This window comes from Xyrauchen texanus, chromosome 4, assembly GCF_025860055.1.
Source record: "Xyrauchen texanus isolate HMW12.3.18 chromosome 4, RBS_HiC_50CHRs, whole genome shotgun sequence".
Classification (NCBI taxonomy): Eukaryota; Metazoa; Chordata; class Actinopteri; order Cypriniformes; family Catostomidae; genus Xyrauchen; species Xyrauchen texanus.
The window spans coordinates 3,272,441-3,295,292 of record NC_068279.1 but is presented as its reverse complement, the minus strand read 5'-3'; the positions used below and the strand labels follow the sequence as shown (position 1 = coordinate 3,295,292).

The window sequence follows — 22,852 nt, the reverse complement described above, 5'->3', positions numbered from 1 at the left end:
ATCAATAGACATATAGAGACAGAGCTCCGTGTCACTCACATGAACACTAAACACCATCAGGGTAACACGTGTGAAATTAAAATAATGCAGTAAACATTTACAAAACTACATCAAATATAACACCGAACAGTACAAAGTACATAAATGATATTAAAAATAATAAACAGAATTATTCCCATAAAATATAATTAAATGAAATGGGTCATGCAGGGAATTCTGGGAACGCCCAATTATAGTTTTTTGCCGTAATTTTAACAATCATTTACCGTAACAAATATACACATACAGTACACATACTGTCTAGTTAAACAAAATATATTTTTTTACTGTAATTATACAGAAAAGCATATTTTTACATTAAAAAAATATTTTTTTACAAAATCTTACTGTAAAACTACATTTATTGTCTTTTTAAACATATTACAGTTTTTTACTGTAATTTTAACAATAGTTTACTATAAAAAGTACACATACTGTCTAGTTAAACATAATTTTTACTGTAATTATACATTAAATATATATACATATATATTTTTACATGTTTTATTTTTTACCAAATTTTACTGTAAAACTACATTTATTGTCTTTTTAAATATGTTATAGCTTTTTGCTGTAATTTTAACAATAATGTACCATAAAAATTACACACACTGTCTAGTTAAACGTAATATACATTTTTACTGTAATTATACATTAAATATATACATATGTTTTTACATTAAACATTTTTTTTTTTTTACCAAATATTACTATAAAACTACATGTATTGTCTTTTTAAATATATTACAGTTTTTTACTGTATATTTGTAAGGTAACTGCCCCCTAACCAATTAAAGTTTTTTACTGTAGCATTTTTACAGTCTTTTACCGTTAAAATTACGAATATTTTTACAGTGCAGGACCATTAAGGCACTCTATATTTTATTAACACTCAAAAATCTCTTGTAAAGTTCAATAGCAGGAAACTGGACGCTAGAGGGCGCAATAATCCAATGTGACACAGATCAACACAACGCATGTGTGCTCTCAAAACTGCTGTGAAAGACTCTTTCAAAACTCACATTGCATGGCTATGCATGGATTATTGATAATAAAACGATTAGATGATAATGCATTCTTCTTATTATTATATTATTAATAATTATTTTTACGTTTTTGTCTTTTTCACGTCTAACTAAATGAGAAGCATTTGGATGACATCTTATTTATGCGCCTGGAGTAAATAGGAATACAAAAGCTTCTTTCCTCAGCGGAATGCCAGAACAAATGGACAAATGATGGTTTTAATTTATTAGTTAATTAAATAAAAAACAATTAACAATTAAGTTTTCAATATCACCTGGCAATTAATTAATTAATTAATTAATTTTAGTTTTTCACAATTTCCTCTTGTGCATAAAAGCCCGGAGTTATTGAGATTCTGACTTGTGCGCATTATTTTGTACACTTTTATTAAGTTTAATTAAGCTTCAAACCCTAACTGGGACATAGACTGTCTAAAGTTTACAGTGTCTTTATCATAACAGTAGTTTATCTCCAGAGAAAATAACTATATCTCGTTCAACATAGGGCTTAGAATTCATCTAGACACGTATAATGCTAATTAATGATGTTAAAATGAAAATAAACATGAATACATTATAAATAATTAACAAATAAGGCCACAATGCGATGCTCCTTGCTATGAAAAAATAATATGATGTCTGTCTGTCGATGTGCATGAGAGAAAATGATCAGTGAATATTCCAATAGTCCATGTGCACGTCGAGATTAAGATGTCGGGTTAAAAAAAAAAAAAAAACGTGTAGGCCTATTTATAATAGCCTATATAGCTATATATATAGGCCTATATATATTTTTTATTTTATTTTTTTTTTTAACCCCGAAATAAACTTATGTAAGTGTGTAAAATAAAATTTATATTTATATTATTTTATTTTGTACACTTTTATAATTTTTTAAAAATAAGTTTATGTCGCGGTTAACTTTTTTTTTTTGTATATATATATATTTTTATGTAACAATATAATACATTATTATTTTATTTTGTACACTTTTATTACGTTTGTTTTCATATATAGCCTATGTGTGTGTGTGTGTGTGTGTGTGTGTGTGTGTGTGTATATATATATATATATATATAGTATATATATATATATATATATATATATATATATATATATATATATATATATATATATATGTATATATATATATGTATGTATATTATTATTTTTTAAACCCGACGTCTTAATTTATATATAATATTTAATATTAAGATTATGTGTGTATATCATTTTGTGTTTATTTTTATATCATTTTTATTAACCCCGACATAAACTTAATAAAAGTGTACAATATATATAGGCTATGTATGTGTGTGTGTGTGTGTGTTGTGTGTGTGTGTGTATGTGTGTGTGTATAATGTTTTATTTTTATATATATATTTGTATATTATTGTTTTTTTTTAACCCGACATCTTAATTTTATATATATATAAACTTTATAATGCCCATTCAACAGTCTATTTCTCAGCGTTTTATATTTTCTATAGGAAATTCGCTCCGTTTTATGATTAAAAAAAGGAAATAGTCTAATTTAAATGATAATAAGTAGGCTACAAAAATAAATAAATAGGCTACATCGTATTCGCTCCCAGATCATTTTTACATGAAATATACAAACTGACCAGAAAAACGCGGCATATATAATTTTTTTAGATGGTAAAAATGATTCACATGAAAACGATTGCGTAAAACGGCCTTTTAATAAAATATTATTCAATTAAATATTTTTTTTTAACTACGCTTAAAGGTCGCGAGACATCCAAATGTTCAGGAGAAACGCACATTTCACACACATCAGTCCGTCATCATTAAAACACAGAAGAATACTAATGAGGAAAGTAATAAAGATACAAACTCCCCCTTTCCTTTCCTTTCCTTTCTCTCCTCTCCCGGGTGTTATTACCCCGAGATATCTGAGGAATGAATCTGCGCAGAAACACAAAAGGAAGAATCGTCTCCTTATGAATTTTACATGCATGCTGATATTAAGCGCAGGGGGAGATTAAACGCCTCATTTGAAGGCCGGTCGTAAATCTGCTTTTATCTCAGTCTTTATTAATCATGCAGATAATGTCGTTTCATAAAGATAAAAGCAGCGGACTGTTATTATCAGGTGCGCGCGCATGAAAAATGAAATGATGCTTTGGTGACTGACTCGAGATTAAAGCTCTTCTTTGAAAGTGAAGAAGATGATGATGAAGAAGAAAGTACTCTTAATAGCCTAGATAGAGTACAATATAGATAGTAAGTTTCATAGGTATTAACTAATATATATGTAGGCTATATATGTTTTATTTATTTTTTCAATGTTCCGTTGTGAGGCGCTGAATGGAAGTGAACGGGGGCAAATCCGTAAATGTTAAAATACAAACAACATGTGTGTTAAATCACTTAAAAACATTTTCTGTACAAAGTTAAAGCCAATTGTACAACTTTGTTGCCAAGACGAGGTAAATTAAATACGACAATAAAAGCGACTATTTAAACTTTACAGCTTGAATAAAACAAATGAATTTTAACAGAAGAATTAATTAAGTGCTTTTATACAATTATAAGCCTCAAAGGTCTGCCTTTTAAACCCTCCAAAAATTGGCCCCATTCACTTCCATTGTAAGTGCCTCATAACTCGATTTTTGCTTATTTATTTATTTTTTAATTTAAGAAAAGGTGGGAGTCAAAATTATGTTAGTGGTAAACCACATTCTGCCACTAATGCTGCCGATTGAACTTAACATGTATGAACCTGGAATATTCCTTTAAAGATAAAATAGTAAGATGATAATTTGTAAAAAAAAAAAGTTCTTTATTTTTTAAGATTTTCATTTAAACAACTAAATGAAAATAATAAATAACATTAAAAAAATTCATATATATATATGCATTTTTTTAAATGTTATTTATAATATATATATATATATATATATATATATATATATATATATATATATATATATATATATATATATTATTATTATTATTATTATTTTATTTTATTTAATTATATTATAATTACATTTTTAATATTTTTATTTAAACTTTAATTTAATTTAATTTTATATTTTTATTTAAACTATATATATATATATATATATTAGTGTTAATCAGATATATATAATAATTTAAATATATATAAAATTTATGATATTTATTATATATATATATATATATATATATATATATATATTATACTGTAGATGTATATAGCATTTTAATTTTTTCAGTATAGATGTGTCATCATAAAATACTAAGTATATTAAACCTTATTAAAATATTGTATATACAATGTTTTTTCAATGTCATATTTTTAATCTTAAAAATATATCAGTTATAATTTATAATATAGCCTTTTATTCTATCAAACAGAATATATTTTCATATATTCTGTTAGAAACATATGTACTAATTGTACAATAATTTTATAATCGCTGACATATCTATATAACTAAACCAAAATACCCCCTTAAAAATAAATAAATAATATAATAATAATAATAATAATCATACTTGACATTTGAACATTTGAAACATATTTATTAGCATTAGCCTAACTGTTTATTATATTTCTTATTATTTCTTATTATTTAATATGCATTGTTGCTGTTGATTTTCTTGTTGTTATTGCAACACTGAACTCTGAATAGCCCAAATAGGGTCTCACACTATAAAAGGTGAAAATGAGCCATTTAAACCTGACCTGACTCTTACACTGTAACCTACAATATCCTCAAGTTGATTCAGTCATATTTCATATTTTGCCTGGAATAGAACCAGTTCATTTAGATGATGCTACATTGTAACAGTGCATGACATTCAAACACCTTTTATATGCAAATATTTGTCCTTTGATGTATTTATGTTTGAAATGTGGTGCATGGCAGGTGTGATGTTGTAGGCGGGGCTGCTGTGCTCCAGCACCAATAGCGTCACATGGAGCTCCGGAGAGTGACGCGATCAGAGGGGGCAGATCAGAGTCGATCACGGACTCCTCAAGAGGAGCACCGGACTCATGACACACTCACAGAGGAGTTCACAGCTGACCCGCACCTCCCGTCGCTCTTGGATGTACTAGAGTTGTCTGTTCGGGACATTTAGTCATATTTTGCGTTGGGTTCAGAAGGGAAAGACAGAGCGCGTTTCGTATTCTTTCTTTCCCAAGATTCAGTTCGAAGATTCAGAATCAAGCTTATGCGCAATCCAGGAATTGGAAACGACACGGTGCACGCGACGCATTCTTGGGTGCTGTTGACGACTGAATCGGGGCACTCTTTGTGACTTCAAATCATTCGGGACATTGCGACAGGTCCGTGGAGAGTCCCTGTCCCGAATCAAGATGCTGGACGGAATCAAAATAGAAGATCAGTTAAGAACAGGGCCAGACTCTCTGGGAGGGATGTTTGGTAAGGTTGCCAAAATGTTTTGTCATTACCTAAAAATGTGTTTTTAATAAATGAAGCTTTTATGTAAAAATCAAGACAAAAATATGATTGAATACAGTACAACTGAATGAACCTACAGGTTACACCAACAACAACAACATTTTAATGGCCATTTCAGATAAAAGTTGACTCTTTCTTAATGTTAGAATTTGCATATATTTTTATATAAAGTATAAGAGTATCAAAATGAAGTCAGACATTTTATTTAATATGATTGAATCAAACTGGCACCATTAAGGTCTCTCTCTCTCACACACACACACACACACACACACACACACACACACACACACACACAAATATATTGTTATAAGGAAACTATTATGCTATACCAGGTAAAAAAGTATGACATAATATTCTTATATTTTTTCAACGTAGGTGTGTTATAGTAATTACAGTGTAATAGTGCAACATAATTACATTTACATTACAAGGTGGTAATAAAAGATGAGTTTTTACTTATTTAGGCTTTTAACATGAACATAGTGTACAATTTGGCCAGATTACATATAATACAGTACACATATATTATATTATATTATATTACATATAATTTAATATATGTGTACTGTCCTGGCAATTATAAAGCAAATATTAATTAAATATTATTAAATAATATATATATATATACATACATTTTGTTTAATTCTAATATATATATTTATAATATTATAATTATATTATATATATTTGTAATTATAATATTATAATTATTATATATATATTTAATTATAATATTTATACTTATTATTATTATTTTTATATAATATTTAATTATAATATATATATTTAGAATATATATATTTTTTATATAATTCTAATAAATATATATATATATATACTTATTATTAGTATTATTATTATTATTATTACTGGTTGTGGTGCAAATATTTCATGGTGAACACTTTGAAAGTGTGATTTTCTTTATTATTATTATTATTATTATTATGATTATTATGATTATTTTATTATTAGCTAATGTAATAATGTGTAGTCCTAACATGTTTTGTTAAACATAACGAATGTTAATGGATGTATTGCAATATCAGATATAGAGAGGAGGCCTGCATTATTAGACATCAAGACTAGCCTACGTCATATTTTGTTCTGATATGTCAAATAATGATACCTGTAAATAAACGCTAATTTATGAAGTTGTTAATTTACTGCATAAAATCGATTACAAAATATTGTTCTTCAATTTCGTTTATTATTATTATTATTATGTAACCCCTATGATGTAAAGGTTGTTCTCTAGATGACAGTATATTATTGATTGTGCTCCTCAGGTTCAGATTGTGCTCATCAGAATGTGTGTGAAGGATGCCAGAGACCCATTTCTGATCGATTCCTCCTGCGGGTGAACGAGTCTTCATGGCACGAGGAGTGTTTGCAGTGCTCGGTGTGTCAGCAGCCTCTCACCACGAGCTGCTACTCCAGAGACCGGAAACTTTACTGTAAACACGACTACCAACAGTAAGACTCGAGTTCTTCATCGTGTGTGTGTGTGTGTGTGTGTGTGTGTGTGTGTGTGTGTGTGTGTGTGTGTGAATATTGTATTTCAAAGGGAACATTTATGATTGTTGCTTTACCAAGCATCCCCAAGGATATAATAGGCCTATTTGCCGCTTGTTATATATGAAATTCACGATAGCATTATTATTATTATTATTATATTATATTACCATTTTATTATTATTATTATTATATTGGTATTATATTATTATTATTATTATTATTATTATTATTATTATATTACCATTATTATTATTATATTACCATTATTATTATTATTATATTGGTATTATTATTATATTATTATTATTATTATTATTATTATATTACCATTATTATTATTATTATTATTATTATTATTATTATTATATTACCATTATTATTATTATTATTATTATTATTATTATTATATTGGTATTATATTATTATTATTATTATTATTATTATTATTATTATTATTATATTGTTATTAATATATTACCATTATTATTATTATTATTATTATTATTATTATTATATTGTTATTATTATTACATTGTTATTATTATTATTACTATATTGTTATTATTATTATTATTATTATTATATTACCATTATTATTATTATTATTATTATTATATTATATTGGTATTATATTATTATTATCATTATTATTATTATTATTATTATTATTATTATTATTATATTTTTATTAATATATTACCATTATTATTATTATTATTATTATTATTATTATTATTATTATTATTACATTGTTATTATTATTATTATTACTATATTGTTATTAATATTTTAACATTATTATTATTATTATTATTATTATTACCATTATTATTATTATTATTATTATTATTATTATTATTATTATATTGGTATTATTATTATTATTATTATTATTATTATTATTATTATTATATTGGTATTAATATATTACCATTATTATTATTATTATTATTATTATTATATTGTTATTATTATTACATTGTTATTATTATTATTACATTGTTATTATTATTATTAGTGTATATATGTTTGGGAATGAGAAAGCAAATAAACGGCATGAGACAAAAAATTAAAATACTAAAGAAATAAACATAATTGAATGCGACATTTATGTAGCTTATTTTAAAGTACAATAAACATCGAAATCATACGTGATAAATATTATAATACGATAATTCTGACAAAATGAATTAACTTAATAATTAATACATCTATTATTGATAATTAAATGCATGATCTATAAAGTTTAGTCTACAAATAAGGCAATTAATAAAGAGTAAATAGAACAATAAAATAGTGCTATGATATAATGATACAGCATATAATAGTAGTAGTAATTTGTATTGCATTAATTTTATCCTCAAATTATTGCCTAATTTAGCCTGTGCATTTACATATGCGCGCATATGTAAATTGTGTGATGATGAAAAGTGTGTGTGTGTGTGTAATAGACTATTGCACTTACAGTTGTGTATCTGTTTATCTACTTTAATTGTATTAGTTTAATATTTTTGGTCCACTGTATGCACAGTGAGGTGTTCACGAGCTGCTCTTCGTGCATGTCAACAGGTTTTTTGGTAGACTGTCAAGATCATTTAAAAATCGCTTTTTTTTCCTTTTTTTTTGTATTGCGAAATTATCGCTCCCAGCATGAAGTCTGACACTGCTATATTCCACAGAATTGCATGGGCATGCATGTGTGTGTGTGTGTGTGTGTATATATATATATATACAGAGAGAGAGAGAGCGCGCGCGCCTAACTATTGCAACCCATTATGAAACACAATTAAAAGGGTTTATTTTATTGGTGTGGTTTGACAGTCTATTATAGTTTTGCTCTGTGCATTTGTATTGTTGCCTAACTCACTGATAATACCATTGTTATTAAAATAGACACAACACACACACATACCATCAGAGACAATGTGCAAAGTGTTAGAACAGTTTTTAAAGTTTCTTTAAAGGTAAATTAAACCATTGAAATGGTACAATTAAAAGCTCTGCTATGGCCTAAAACAGTAGCATCTGCTGCATAGAGATACATATTGCCCGATTATGAAAGTATATAATTTAAGATTTACGCATTACAATTTCATAACGAAATGTCATCACGTGGAAATGAACCAAATACCAAAATGTCAGAAAACGAAATATTTGTATTTATTCATTTAATTAGTTAAAAATGTCACAATTAAATCTAATGGCAATGCGCTAGAATAGCCTATTGAAGCCTACATTTGTTTATCCCATTCGTACATGAACTTGCGTTCAATAAATGTGGCACCACTGCAAACTTGATTTATTTTAATAACTTTTCACTCCACCTGAAGCTCGAGTCACTACACATCCATTCACTCAACTGTAGCCTATAAGTGGCTTTATCTGCTTGTTTTTGTAAATCCCTTTTAAAGTAGTATTTATTTGCAATGATGAGGTACTTAGTGCGCTTAATTCACACCCGGCCCGTTTTTTATGACTCTCATTTAAGTGAGATTAACAAGCCCACCAGAAAGCCGCAGGACGCGCGTGCACCGCGTTTAAAGCACGAGCACCGCGTTTAAAGCACGCGCGTCATCTGCTCACACTCAAACAGCAAAGTTCTCTTTTATTTATTGATTCATTTATTTAATCTGGATTAAATAACTCATCGAGTCTTGTGTGAAAGATTCCTATATGTGTTTGGACCACAGTCCCGCTTACAAATTTGCCATGTTTTTTTTTAATTTTATTTTTTAATATGAAATAATATATGGTTACACTTTACATCGCCTTGTTTATAACAGCCTACATCATGTTGTGTAATTACATAAGAAGCCTACTACTAAGTAATACAACAATTATTTTGTAGGCTACATAGTAATATTGTGGAGAAGCTTAGAATAATTGTTTTCTTTTAATTAATAATATTTATTTATCGCCTACAGAAATGACTTAAGTACTGTACAGCGGCCCCACATGTTTCAAACCACTAGCCACACTTAAAAAATGTAAATGTCATTGCTTTAGATGTCAAAATATCAAAGTAAGTGGCATTTATTTCATATAGATTTCAAATAAATAGGTTTAATATTTGATCAAAATGAATAGTCCATATCTGCTCACTTTATCATCGTTAGATGTTGCTCAACTATGCTCATAGTTGATGTGAAGAACTGCTAATTGTCTGTGCTTGTGCTTGTGGTGTCTATCGTCTGATGTGTCTGTGTCGCACTGTTTACATCACAGCAGGCTCATGTCTTGAGTGAACAGACAGTGATGTAATGATTTTCTAAACAGAAGAACAGAAACCTCCTCCAGTCTTCTGAATAATGTTGTAGTAACCACAAGTCCATGCTTGGAATGTTTTGAAAGTTGCAGAGAATGATTAGAAATGTAGCGTTTGAGCATGTGTTAGTGGGAGAAAGAGATCACATAGGCCCGCACAACTGCATTCATGGCTGATTATCTTTGCTTTACTGAATGCCAGAAATCTTCGCACGTGATCTCTTGAAAAAGTGTGCAAAGTGCTGTGTTGATTTCACTTTCAGCTCAAGATAAGACACGCTCAAACTTAAAAATGCCTATATTGTTGTATAATAACCAGTCATAGTGATTCTGGACGTTTAGGTTGCACAGTAGTTGTCAGAAAAGGGATCTAGTCAGTGCTATAGCATGCACATTCTGGATGGCCTGCGCACACATATAAAACATCAATTAGGGTGACAAAATTGAATATTTTCTAGTCATATAAATAGTTTTAAAAAAAAACTGGATTTACTGTGGTGGCTATATTGCTTAAAAAGTCCAAAAAATGGATGTTGAGAAATATTATGCATGCACAAGAACTGCTCAAGAACAAGTTTTCCATAAGTTCGGACATGACAGGAAAACTATCCCAAAGGGATACTAAGCAGTGCTATAGGCCTCTATATATGAGAGAGAGAGAATAAATAGTTGCCACTTTACAACCATTAGTGGACCCACTGGAAACATATTCTCACACACACACACACACACACACACACACACACAAACACAAACACACACACACACACACACACACACACACACACACACACACACACACACACACACACATGTTGTGTTTCCATGTTTTATGGGGACTTTCCATAGACATAATGGTTTTTATACTGTACAAACTTTATATTCTATCCCCTAAACCTAACCCTACCCCTAAACCTAACCCTCACAGAAAACTTTCTGCATTTTTACATTTTCAAAAAACATAATTTAGTATGATTTATAAGCTGTTTTCCTCATGGGGACCGACAAAATGTCCCCACAAGGTCAAACATTTCGGGTTTTACTATCCTTATGGGGACATTTGGTCCCCACAAAGTGATAACGCACATACACACACACACACACACACACGCACACACACACACACACACACACACACACACACACACACACACACACACACAATGTTCCTTTAAAATCCAATCAATGCATTGAACTGTTTAGGGCCTTTCAATGTCAGATTAAAAGGTTTCGATTTTGCAAGCATTGGCTGGATGTTTTGGTCAATCCTAGCTGTCGCATTTAGCTATAAGATATTGATAAAAGTAATTCCTCCACCCTGCTGACACGAGTCTGAACCGTGATCTTCATAATAAAGTTCTCTGGTCGTTCTGTGTTTAGATGCTGATTCAGTTTACAGAAACAACAAACATGTTTATTAGCTCTTCAGAAACGATGTGGGAATCAGACATGTTCTCTTATGGCCCATTCCTGGCTCTTATGTGAACAGTATAGTTTTGATGGTTTTAATGTCTCAGACTATTGATTTAGTTGGTCAGTGCAGAATGATACTGTATATGGTCATACACTGTAGCACAGTCACAATGAAAAATACTTGAATGTCATTGCTTGAGATAACAATATATTAAGCCAAGTGGCTTCCGCAGACACATGTTGTTTCTATAGTTTTAAGCATCTTAATACATAGATCATAATTATGGCTGTTGCATGCATATTACTGTAATGTAAATGCTAAATAATCCACAGGTTTTTACAGAGTTCAATTGATGCGGTACAGCAGATTACATTTTTTAAGTTGCATGAAAATATACATTTTAGTCGTAACAACACTCACTTTGTGTTTATGCGAATATTGCTGTCACATGTACACTGAAAAAATTATAATACGATTTATGCATTTAAAATTCATAAAAATAACATTTTAAATATGGGAGGAAAGGCCGTGCATATTGTGCAGCAATACACATTCACACTGTGTCATTTGCATCATTCAGAAAATGTAAAAAGTCCCCAGAAAATAATTCCATAGTGTGTTCATGAAACATTAAGCAGATATGGGTAATAGCTTAAGTATAATGTCAATGTGCAACGTATTGTATATTGATTTGAAACAGTTGTAAAAGCTTTTTAGGTAAGTATGAAACAAATTTGGCTCCTTTTATGGGGTTTTTCCTGAAGAACACACTATAGCAAATTCTGACCTCATGTCAAGTCAGTATAGTTGCTTTATTGACTTGCTATTTCACTCACTGTGCTGCCCTCCAGCTCTCGATGTGCATCCGTGCTAGTGTGCTGTTGTTGTTTTGGGGTGATACAAAATTCAGGTTTATACTTCAGGCACTCCACTGAACTCAATTACCTGAATTAGCAACATAAACAAAATTAGAAATATTCAAAATACCTTTAATGAAAAGGATCTTGAATGAACGAGTATTTAAAGAAACATACAGTAACAATGCATTTATTCATAATAATGTGCAGCCATCGCTACATTCTTTGGATAGCTGCTGCTCTACTTGAAAACTGCTCTAATGCAAAACACTCATGTTGTCTCGTTGTCATCTATAGGCTAGTATCCGATTAACAATGTGTGGAGGAGTGGAATTTTAGGAATGTATGGATACTATGCCATAATTGTAATCCTTCAGTGTATAATTTACAATATGTGGCTACTGGAGGTGAGATATATCGCCTGTGACTTGAGTTTGAGTGTGTGTGTGTGTGTGTGTGTGTGTGTGTGTGTGTGTGGGTGTGTGTTTGTGTGTGTGTGTGTGTGTGTGTGTGTGTGTGTGTGTGTGTGTGTGTGTGTGTGTGTGTTTGTGTGTGTGTGTGTGTGTGTGTGTGTGTGTGTGTGTGTGTGTGTGTGTGTGTGTGTGGGTGTGTGTTTGTGTGTGTGTGTGTGGGTGTGGGTGTGTGTGTGTGTGTGTGTGTGTGTGTGTGTGTGTGTGTGTGTGTGTGCGCGCGCACGCACACGCACACACACACACACACACACACACACACACACACACACACACACACCAAAACGCCTGTTTGCAATTTTAAAAGGAAAAGAATAGAAACGCAGTTTATTGGTTACTGGTGATGACCTTACCATATACGGTAAAACACTTATTTTTTATTTAACAAGACAAAACATATAATTTTGCGGTAAAATATTGCTTAAAAAATAGTTTTTTTTAGGAGTACAATTGATAATTTACCTGTTTGTTAATGGTGAAAATATATATTATGTTTAACAAGACAATGCATGTTCTATTACGGTAAACTATTGTTAAAAATTACGTAAAAAACCAGGCAAAATAATTGGGCATTCCCTGAAGTCCCCTAGCGACCCATTATATTTGATTATATTTTACTGAAATATTTATATTTCCTTTAATATTTCACTTGCAATGGAAGTGAATGGGGCCAATATTTGGAGGCTTTAAATGCAAAAATGTGAAGATTATAATTACATAAAAGCACTTACAGTAATTCTTCATGTATTATTTGAGCTGTGAAGTTGTTTTATAGATTTACTCTTAATGGCATTACTTTGTCATTGCAACAAAGTTGTAAAATTGGATTTAACTTTTCACAGATGTGGTTTGTAAGCGATGTTATTACACTAAAATAATGTACCTTGTGGCCAAACTTTTGAATCAGTTGAGTATTTTAATGTTTACAGATTGGCCTCCATTCACTTCCATTGTAAGTGCCTCACTGTAATTGCAATTTTTTATTTGAGTCGATTGAGCTTAATTAACCTTCACCAGGATTTATTTACTGTTTATTTACTTAATTCTGCCCTACTTAGATTATTTGGTGTTTTTTTCATTGGTTGTGTATGCTATTTCACAATTCAGTTTTAGTGCTATTGGTGTGGCTTTCTACATCTCTCTATCTCTCTGTTTCTGTGTTTCTGGGTTGGAATGTCTGTTCATACATCACCTCTCGCTGCTGCTGTCACCCAGCTGTGAAGAGAGGTTGGCATGACTCTGTCAATGGCTTCCACCCATTTGCTGTGTACCTGCAGACCTGCTCTCGCACCCTCATCAAACATTCAACCCCTACATGTGGAGTAGGGCGCAGCCCAGCAGGCGGTCGTCCTCACTTTTCTGCGTACGGATCATTTAAGGAGAGAAAGGTTGTTGTGAATATGTGCGAGTCTACAGACATCTACAGACATCTCACCACCAGGTCAAGCACATTTTTCATGATGCCACCAAAACCCTAAAAATCGAACACATGACTCCTCTAGAGTTTCAGTAGGGATCTCAATGATTGTCTCAAACTGTGCTCTGGTTTGCCAAGATATCACTCAAACATTTATATATTATTATTTTACTTATAGTCATGCAATGTCAGTGTGTTTTGAGAGTTTACTTGGGTGTTGCCAGGTGGTTGCTAGGGCATTACTAAATGGTTACTTGGTGTTTGCTAACTCGTCCTAGTGCAAAGAGACCATCCCCTAGTCTCTTTAGCATCCTCATTATTTTTCACCTGCCGGTTTACAACATGTAAGTATTCCAATTACTAGCTTTTTTCACTATGAATGAAGGGTTTATTTGAGCCTGGTCTCATGATAATTAAGTGACCCTGGCAACATTTTTGCAAAATGAAATGACATGCCTTATTACACATTTGGCTGCAGTTTCCCAGTGAAATGTTCAGTAGGGGGCGCCAAAAGCGAGTGAAATTATGTCGTGATCAGACAAGGTTTTTAAGGTGAATATTAGATGGAGGTTTTAATGAGTAAAACGTACCTCCCAAACCTAAAACGTTAACCTAAACCTAACTAATAGTGTCCTAAAAGCAAATGAGAGGTGAACAGACATCCTTACTCTTAACCAACACCTAAACCTAACCTATAGTGTCCAAAAACAAAAAACAAAATGCTAAATGACAAGCACATTTTCTGAAGCAACCACGTCATTTTCTGTCACTTCAATGCCACTTTGGTGTCACGTGCCAGCTTGTGTGCTTGACTGGTCTCGATCCGCTTACTTCCAAAGTCCAAAACGCTATCAGTCTGTAACACGAACATCAAATGTGTCACTTTTGAAATGATACATTAAAGTAAAAGTGTTACAATATTATAACATAACAGTATGTGAGTAATAGAGTAAAAAATAAGTGTATATAAAGTCATAATCAGACACTGTAGTCGTGTTTTGTGTGGAAGTGAATAAAACTCACAGTTGTTGTAGCGCCTCTAGTGTTCATTTCACCAGGAAACTGCAACGAAACTAAGTATTCAGTTTGCAGAAATGGATTTATAGTACTGTTCATTCTATTAGACTACCTTGGTAGTCTACTGTAAAAGTATAGTATCACCAATGACATATAGGGGGCACTCTTTCCAGATTAAATTCAGTGTGAATGTTCATAATCAAATGGGAGGGTGTGCTGTATCTACTGTACTCAGCTGGGTCTTTTTTGACCTGAACAGAACGGTTGTTAGGAATTATCTCCAAAACAGAAGGGTTAAAAGAAACATTACACACAAAGTTGATGCTTCAATGAAATATAACTGCGAGCTCCATAAAATCTCTAGAGCTCTGGAAGAGCAACCTCTGAGCAATGACATTCTCCTTTTAGGCCCCCCGAACAGCTTAAGAGGTCTCTGCACCACCCATATTCTTTCGGTCTTTCTTGTGGGCTGTTCTGTCTATAATGAGATTAGAGGTATGACCCCCAGCTGTAGAGTTGATCCCCACACTTTTATCATTCACTGTGACATGGAGCTCCCCTGTCGCTTTGTGCCCACCGGAAGCCCGTTGCTCTAATCCACTTATTCGTGTGGAGAATGAGCACTAAGGAAGAGACGATGGAACAATATGGAATGGAAGGGGAGGGACTCTATAAAAGCCCCCGGCAAATCTGTTTCTCAAAAAACAAGAGAACATGAGACTGATATTATGAGGCTAAAGACTAGCTTAATTTGTGATGCCTTTTGACTCCTACTCGGAGCACAGTTGGCTATACTCAGGCTTAGGTACCTGTATATGTATGGGTACATTTTAATTGCGATCTTGCGCGCCGATTCTGAGCGCTCAATAGTGGAGGATCCAGCAGACCACCGTGATCTAACGCACTCTGCCAGGACTGAACAGCATTAATCCACTATTGAGATCCAGACAAGCTGAAAGTGCACCTGGATAAAAGACAAGTTATAACACTTTTCTCCATCATTTGATCATAAACTGATGAATTACTGCTGTCATCATGATCGATGGAATATGTACACAAGCATGTCTTTCATACAAAAGTTGCTTTACCGCCTGGATTCAACAGGCAATAATAGCTTGATGTGAGTTTTGCGAAGATACCACTTTAAGAGGAATTTTTATTCAGTCGTACATTTTAATCAAACTGGAACTGCAGACCTATTATGTTGTCCATTGTTGATGTTAAGATGCATTCAGCTGCGGGATCTTGGCATTTTTCTGTCCTTCTGTCTTGCGTAGAAAATTGATCTCGGAGCAGGTGGATTCCAGCATCCACAGGCCTTCATTTACTCAGCCAACTGCAGTTTTGGAAGTGCGTTAAACAGATGGACTGAGACGAAGCTCATTATCTCAAGCTCAGGTGCATAATAGACTCCCCCCGTATTGACCTCCAGTGGGTCAGATCTTAAGTGGGGATGGCAGGTGGTCTGCAAGAGACCCCTTTCCATCTCTTCCACATTCCATTAGATCTCTGATCTATCAGCACTATCTGAGGATTAATTAATGTAGGACAAACGCGACATCTTGGTTTAATTCTTAGGGTAAGGGGTTTGCTAACCCTAACTATGAGCAATGATAATAGTAACAAATGACACCTGACTTTACTTAGTTTTGTCCAATAAAAAAGTGGAGTGATGGTGGCGTAGTGGGCTAAAGCACATAACTGGTAAGCAGAAGGTTGCTGGTTCGATCCCCACAGCCACCACCATTGTTTCCTTGAGCAAGGCACTTAACTCCAGGTTGCTCCGGGGGGATTGTCCCTGTAATAAGTGCACTGAAAGTCGCTTTGGATAAAAGCGTCTGCCAAATGCATAAATGTAAATGCAATAAACAATTGTACTTCTCACCCTATGCTCGGATATAATTGAATCACTGTAAATGTGTTTCTTTTAACTCGTTACTTTACTTTTGACTTTACCCATTACTCATCTAGCTTTAAACCAACTCCACAGGGGCACAGCTAACAGATTTATTTTCTTAAAATGTTTTTCAAACGTAACATTTTGGATGTGGGAATGTGAAAATGGCCAGTTTTCTTAACCTGAGTACCGCATTATTTAGGTTAGCATGTCATAAACATTGTGAAATTTCTTCCTTAAATTTGCCAAATTCTTTATTAGTTTTCATTCTCAGAAAAAAAGGTTTCAATGACGGATACACAATGCTGCACAAAGACTAACATAGTGAATGCTAACACCATCATAATGATGTACAATGAACATTTTTTAATAATGTTTGGTGCTAACCTTTACCTAAAGTTACCCAAAGTTGTTGGAACATTCCCCGTTAGGTGGGCCAACACTTATTTCTCCCCCGACTTTTAGAAATTTCTACATGTGTACCCCACTTCTTGAGTGATAATCAGTACTTTTGAGTAGATCCATGCCATGTGTCCATTATTTTTCAAATCATACTCGCACCCCATAAACTGGAGACATGGATAGCTAGAGATGCTCCGCTTTACTTTTTTTTTTGCCCACTCTTCAAATCCCCCATTACTCTTCTGCAAATGAGAAGGCAAGCAGAGGCATCACATTCTGAAAAGCAAGCGCTCGGTTTTATTAGAAACCACAAGATCTACTGTGCTCGCTGTCTGTCAAAGGGATCAGACCATCCAGGGACATGTATCCGGGTGTAAATCCAGGATGCCGGTCACAGCGGGCTGCCAGGATCTCTAAACACGCTTCAACTCCTTCAGTTAGTGGAGATGGGGTAGGGGGGTTCAGGACAACATTTCTTTAGCCAAATTCAACATATAATCACATTACTGCCTAGGCGAAACAACTGAGACATTAATGATACCTAATTTTTGATTTCTCTTTCCTATGTATCTCAATGATCATCCATCTTTCTCCCTCCGTCAGTAAAAAAAACCCAACTCTCTTTGAAAACTGATTTGTGGATTGAGTTTCAAGCCTCTCGTGCCCAGTCCCACGCAATGTTCTCCTCCCTCGCTGCTACGCTCCTTTAGCATAAGATGATTTGCCAACTGGGCTCTCTGACCCTTGCGGAGCTTCAAACAGAAGAACTTTGATGTAGGCGGGATGGTTTTGGATGATTTTCTCCAGGGTTGTAGGAGTGCATGTGAGTGCTGTTTGGATTACAGAGCGGTAGGTGATGACAACCGGGAGCATGCCGACAAGCCCAGAATGCCAAGCCTACCGCCGACATTAACAACCCATTTTAATTCCATAATGTGGCATATTCCCATGTGTATAAATGCAAAGGGAAGAAATTATTAGAATTGATTAGATTGTGAAAACCAGTTCTCCTTTAATTAACCTATCCAAGCTTGTGCCAAGACTTCGTAGTCTTAGATCATAGACAGATCTGTTGTTTTTATTATGCACTTTCTATTGTCTGTGATTCATAGTCATACTCCATGGTTCCTGTTGCACTAGAAATGGGGTTACAAATGTGGGGTAAATCTTGTTGATTTAGGGGCATTTGGCACACATAACTCCCTGTTCTCCATGTCCTAAACACACCTCAGAGAGTGTGTGTGTGAGGGATTGCCTGGTACCAGTCACCAGTTAAAAATAGGCCATGTCTTCCTCCTTAGCAGGCCAGAAATAGCCTATAACTTCCCTCTGCTAAATTTGAAGGTTGTGCGTCAAAACTGATACAAGCGACTGAAAGTGAGTGGACTTTGTTTTTCTTTTCTTTTCTGACACCAACCCACCTCTGAGTATACCACTTTTCCCAGTTGCTACAGAACATTTTGAACACATGATGATATCACTGAGGCATTGCGTTCAATGCATTGCGATTACTAGCGTTCTATGTGCTAGCACGTGGATAAGTTATTGAGTTTATTAGCTAATTATTAGCTAATAATTAGTAATAATAATAAGCTAATAATAAGTTTATTAGCTAGCACTGACAAAAACTCTACATAGTGAAGAAACTTTACATACTGTTGTAACTGAATTAATTGTAAATTTGTTTGTTCAGATGGTTTGTTTCAAAGGAGCCACTAATCGCCCCAAATAGCTTTAATGTGCAGTAGCTTGGTGTGTAGCTAACTACTTTTCAAAAGCTAGCTTGACTGTAGTTGAACTATAAATTATTAATAATGTCCCAGATTAAAAAAAACTAACTTTTAAACCAGCCTAAGCTGCATTGCTTCTCTTTGCTTGTTTTAGCTGGTCAGGCTAGTCTGGTTTGTTGGATTTAAGGAGGTTTTGGACACTTATCAGCTTATAAGGCTAGGAGACAGGCTAGCCAACCAGCTGAAGTCCAACTTATCCAGCAGGCTGGTTTAGATAAGACCTGCAAGCAAACCAGCTGTTGCTGGTTTAGCTTTTTTCTGTGGGGTTGCAGCTTGACAAGTTAGTGTCAAAATAGCTTCCCCAACATGTTCCCGTTGTTTTATTAGCTACACGTAAAGATACATAATTGATCAACAACAACAAATGAACCAATTCAAAGAATGATTCACTGAATCATTTATATCCCTGTGTAACATGTTACCCCCTAAATATATTGAATTTTACCAACAGCCCCAAATAGCTTCCCCAAGTTAGATACTTTCAGCTTGTTTTTAAAATTGAAGCTTGACTCTATTTCAACTACTATAAATTATAAGTTGTCCTTCTAAAGGCTCATGCAAAAAAAAAAAGAAAAGAAGCTATATTGCTGATCTAAGCTGGTCTCCCAGCCTGGTCTGGTTTGAAAGGGGTTTTGGACACTTGTCAGCTGACCAGCTAAAGCAGCTGAAGGCCAGAAGACCATTTAGACCAGTTTAAACTAAGACCAGCAAATCAGCGTTGGTTTAGGTCTTTGATTTTCGCAGGGTTGTAGCTTGACAAGTTGTAGTATGAGGCGGGATCAATGTTAAAGGCGGAGTTTTGCCAAGTTAGGTCAGAGTATTCAGCACAAAGGTACTCATTTCCAAATTTTTCATATCTAGCAACCAGCTTTCCTTAACAGATCAACTGAGAATGGAGAATCGTTGGTAATGGTCAGTAGGCAAAATCATGGCTTTTCTGATTATTTGGGTTGATCCGCCGATTAAGTATATTGTCACCAAACTTGCCAAGTTGTGTATCCAGCCTATAACAGTACATGTTCGGAAAAAAACAAAAAAGTTGTGGGCACAGTACAAATACGTGTTAATTTCCAGGGCTAGATGAGTTTCTGATGTAGGCTTAACCAGGGTGGGTTTCAGGGCAACTCTGTGGGGCTACTGGCCCGATGGTGGGAATACAGATTGATTTTGGTCTTGTGACTCGAGGTCCGAGGCTATTGGCCGCGGCTGACCAGCCAATAGCCCTGGCCTGCACTGGCCCGATGGTGGAAAAGTGGCTATTGTTGCTGTTGTTTGATAAGCTAAGAAGCTAGAAGAGACCTGCTTGAACTACAACAACAAACTTAGCATTTTTTTTAGGGTTTTCTCTTGGTCTTTGAATTGTAAATTCATCATTTTTTAGCAGGGGTCTAACCGTACAATTTATAGTTTCAAAGTAGCTTCTCCAACAGTTGTACTTGTTGTTTGATTAGCCAAGAAGCTAAAAAAGAAATGATTGAACAACAACAACAACAATCTTTAGCTTGGCTTTATTGCTTGGTCTTTACCTCACAGCTCATAAAATGTCCATTCCCTAAGGCTGCAGGCACTTTGCTCCTCAGAGAAAGCTGTTGGAGGCCAGTCATAGCTCCATCCTTCTCCAGCTGTGGTGCTTGCTGCTTGTCACCACGCCCTGCTGGCAGAGGTCACCCAGGCTCTCCATCGGCCACGGGCCCTGGATGGGTTTGTCTCGACTCCGCAGTGGGTCCATGCTGGAGGTCTAATAGAAGAAAGCAATACAGGCTCTAGTCTGTAACCTGAGCCCCGCTCTAAACTTCTTCTCCTAGCGGGGGCTTCAGCATTGAGCTTTGACGGAGGAGGATAGTGGTGCTTTGGGGGAGATGTGCGAAGACCTGCCACTGTGCGTGGCGCCTGTATGATACTAAAGGGCTGATCTTGGGCTTGTGCACTGGAGTCTTTGTACAGGGGGCAAGATTGCACATGGTATGGGTCAGTTGCTTCCTACTAACCATACCAGCAGCATCCACATCAAAGAATCAGTTTTAGCTGGGTCATCCCATGCGAGTGAATCTCACGAAACCTGTCAAGAATATGTCATGTCATATTGAAATTGTAAATTAAGATAATTTTAACCCAAGATTTTATTTGCTTTAATACAGTATATATACATGGCAATGTAAGCGCAGTGTAGTTCTAGCGGGAAGACTAGCAGCTAAACATCATCGCACCATTAGCTAGGTAGCCAATCACATGTAAGCCATTGCTTGATAAGTCTGCTCACAATATCACATTGCCGTTTCAGTGTGCTAACACGGCAACCTCCACCACCCCACCACCACCTGTTGAGTCCCGTCCTGCACGGGGGTAGGCTCCTCGCCCCTGCCTCCTATCTCCGGCAGGATATGACGGTTCCGAGTACAACTTCTTTGGACCGCCAGATGGGGCCTGCACCAAAGAGAGACATTACCTTTCTGTTTTATATTCGCCAAATAATGGCATCTTAAATTTCACTCAAGTCTGCGAGTCTTCCTGATAGAAGTATTTTTACCACCTTAATTATTATTCATTAAAATAGTTGCTCAGTAATCATTTTATTTAGTTGATTCACTTGGACAAATGCCCTTTTTTCTTTTTTGACTGAATAAACAGCACAGTTTTGACAGTGCAGTTGAACTTTGCTCCCCAAGACGAATAATTCAATTTCCTTTTGTTATTGTTTTTATGCTGATACAGTATCCAGTTGCTTCCTTGTCTTGTGTCTCCCAAAAAATATTTTCTTTTGACCTCGCTGTAGGTTATAGCCTCTGCCCCTTGCAGTGGTCACGTTGGTCTAGTTCATTCCCTGATTTATGTTGTTTTTCTTATACATGAAGTAAGTGAATGCATCAGGACATTTTTCTTTTGAGTTTTTTTCTTCATATTTTCACCATCATTCATATTATTTTCAAAGTTGTTTCTAATAAGACTCTTTTCAAGAAGTGTTCTTGGATTTTTAATGACCACAGAGACGAATCAGATTGACATCGCATCCAAAGGTCGGTGCCTTTTTACAGTATAGTGTCTCTGTCACAGACCGCTGGATGAGCACCCCCTGCTTGAATCCCTAATACCTCTTCCAGCAGATACCTTTCCCCCAGGAGGTCCCCCATCCAGGTACTGCCCAGGCTCAGCCCTGCTTAGCTTCAGTGGGCAAACAGTCTTGAGCTACAGGGTGATATGGCTGCTGGCTGTGATTATTAATACTATTACTTCTACTTTTTCATTACACTACTGTGGATTTGAAGGTAAATCTTTATTGATTTCTGATTTCTTTCTTTTCATTTG

The 22,852-nt window shown here is 34.2% G+C and overlaps 1 protein-coding gene across 1 annotated transcript in view; it reads left to right on the top strand.

Moving 5' to 3' along the window:
- Nucleotides 1-5,128: 5,128 nt before the first annotated feature.
- lmx1ba (LIM homeobox transcription factor 1, beta a) overlaps nt 5,129-22,852 on the top strand; it is a 64,094-nt gene continuing 46,370 nt past the window's right edge. The window contains exons 1-2 of the mRNA XM_052125402.1: nt 5,129-5,464; nt 6,793-6,979. Coding sequence (XP_051981362.1) covers nt 5,398-5,464; nt 6,793-6,979 — 254 coding nt within the window. The 5' untranslated portion in view covers nt 5,129-5,397. The remainder of the gene's footprint in view (nt 5,465-6,792; nt 6,980-22,852) is intronic.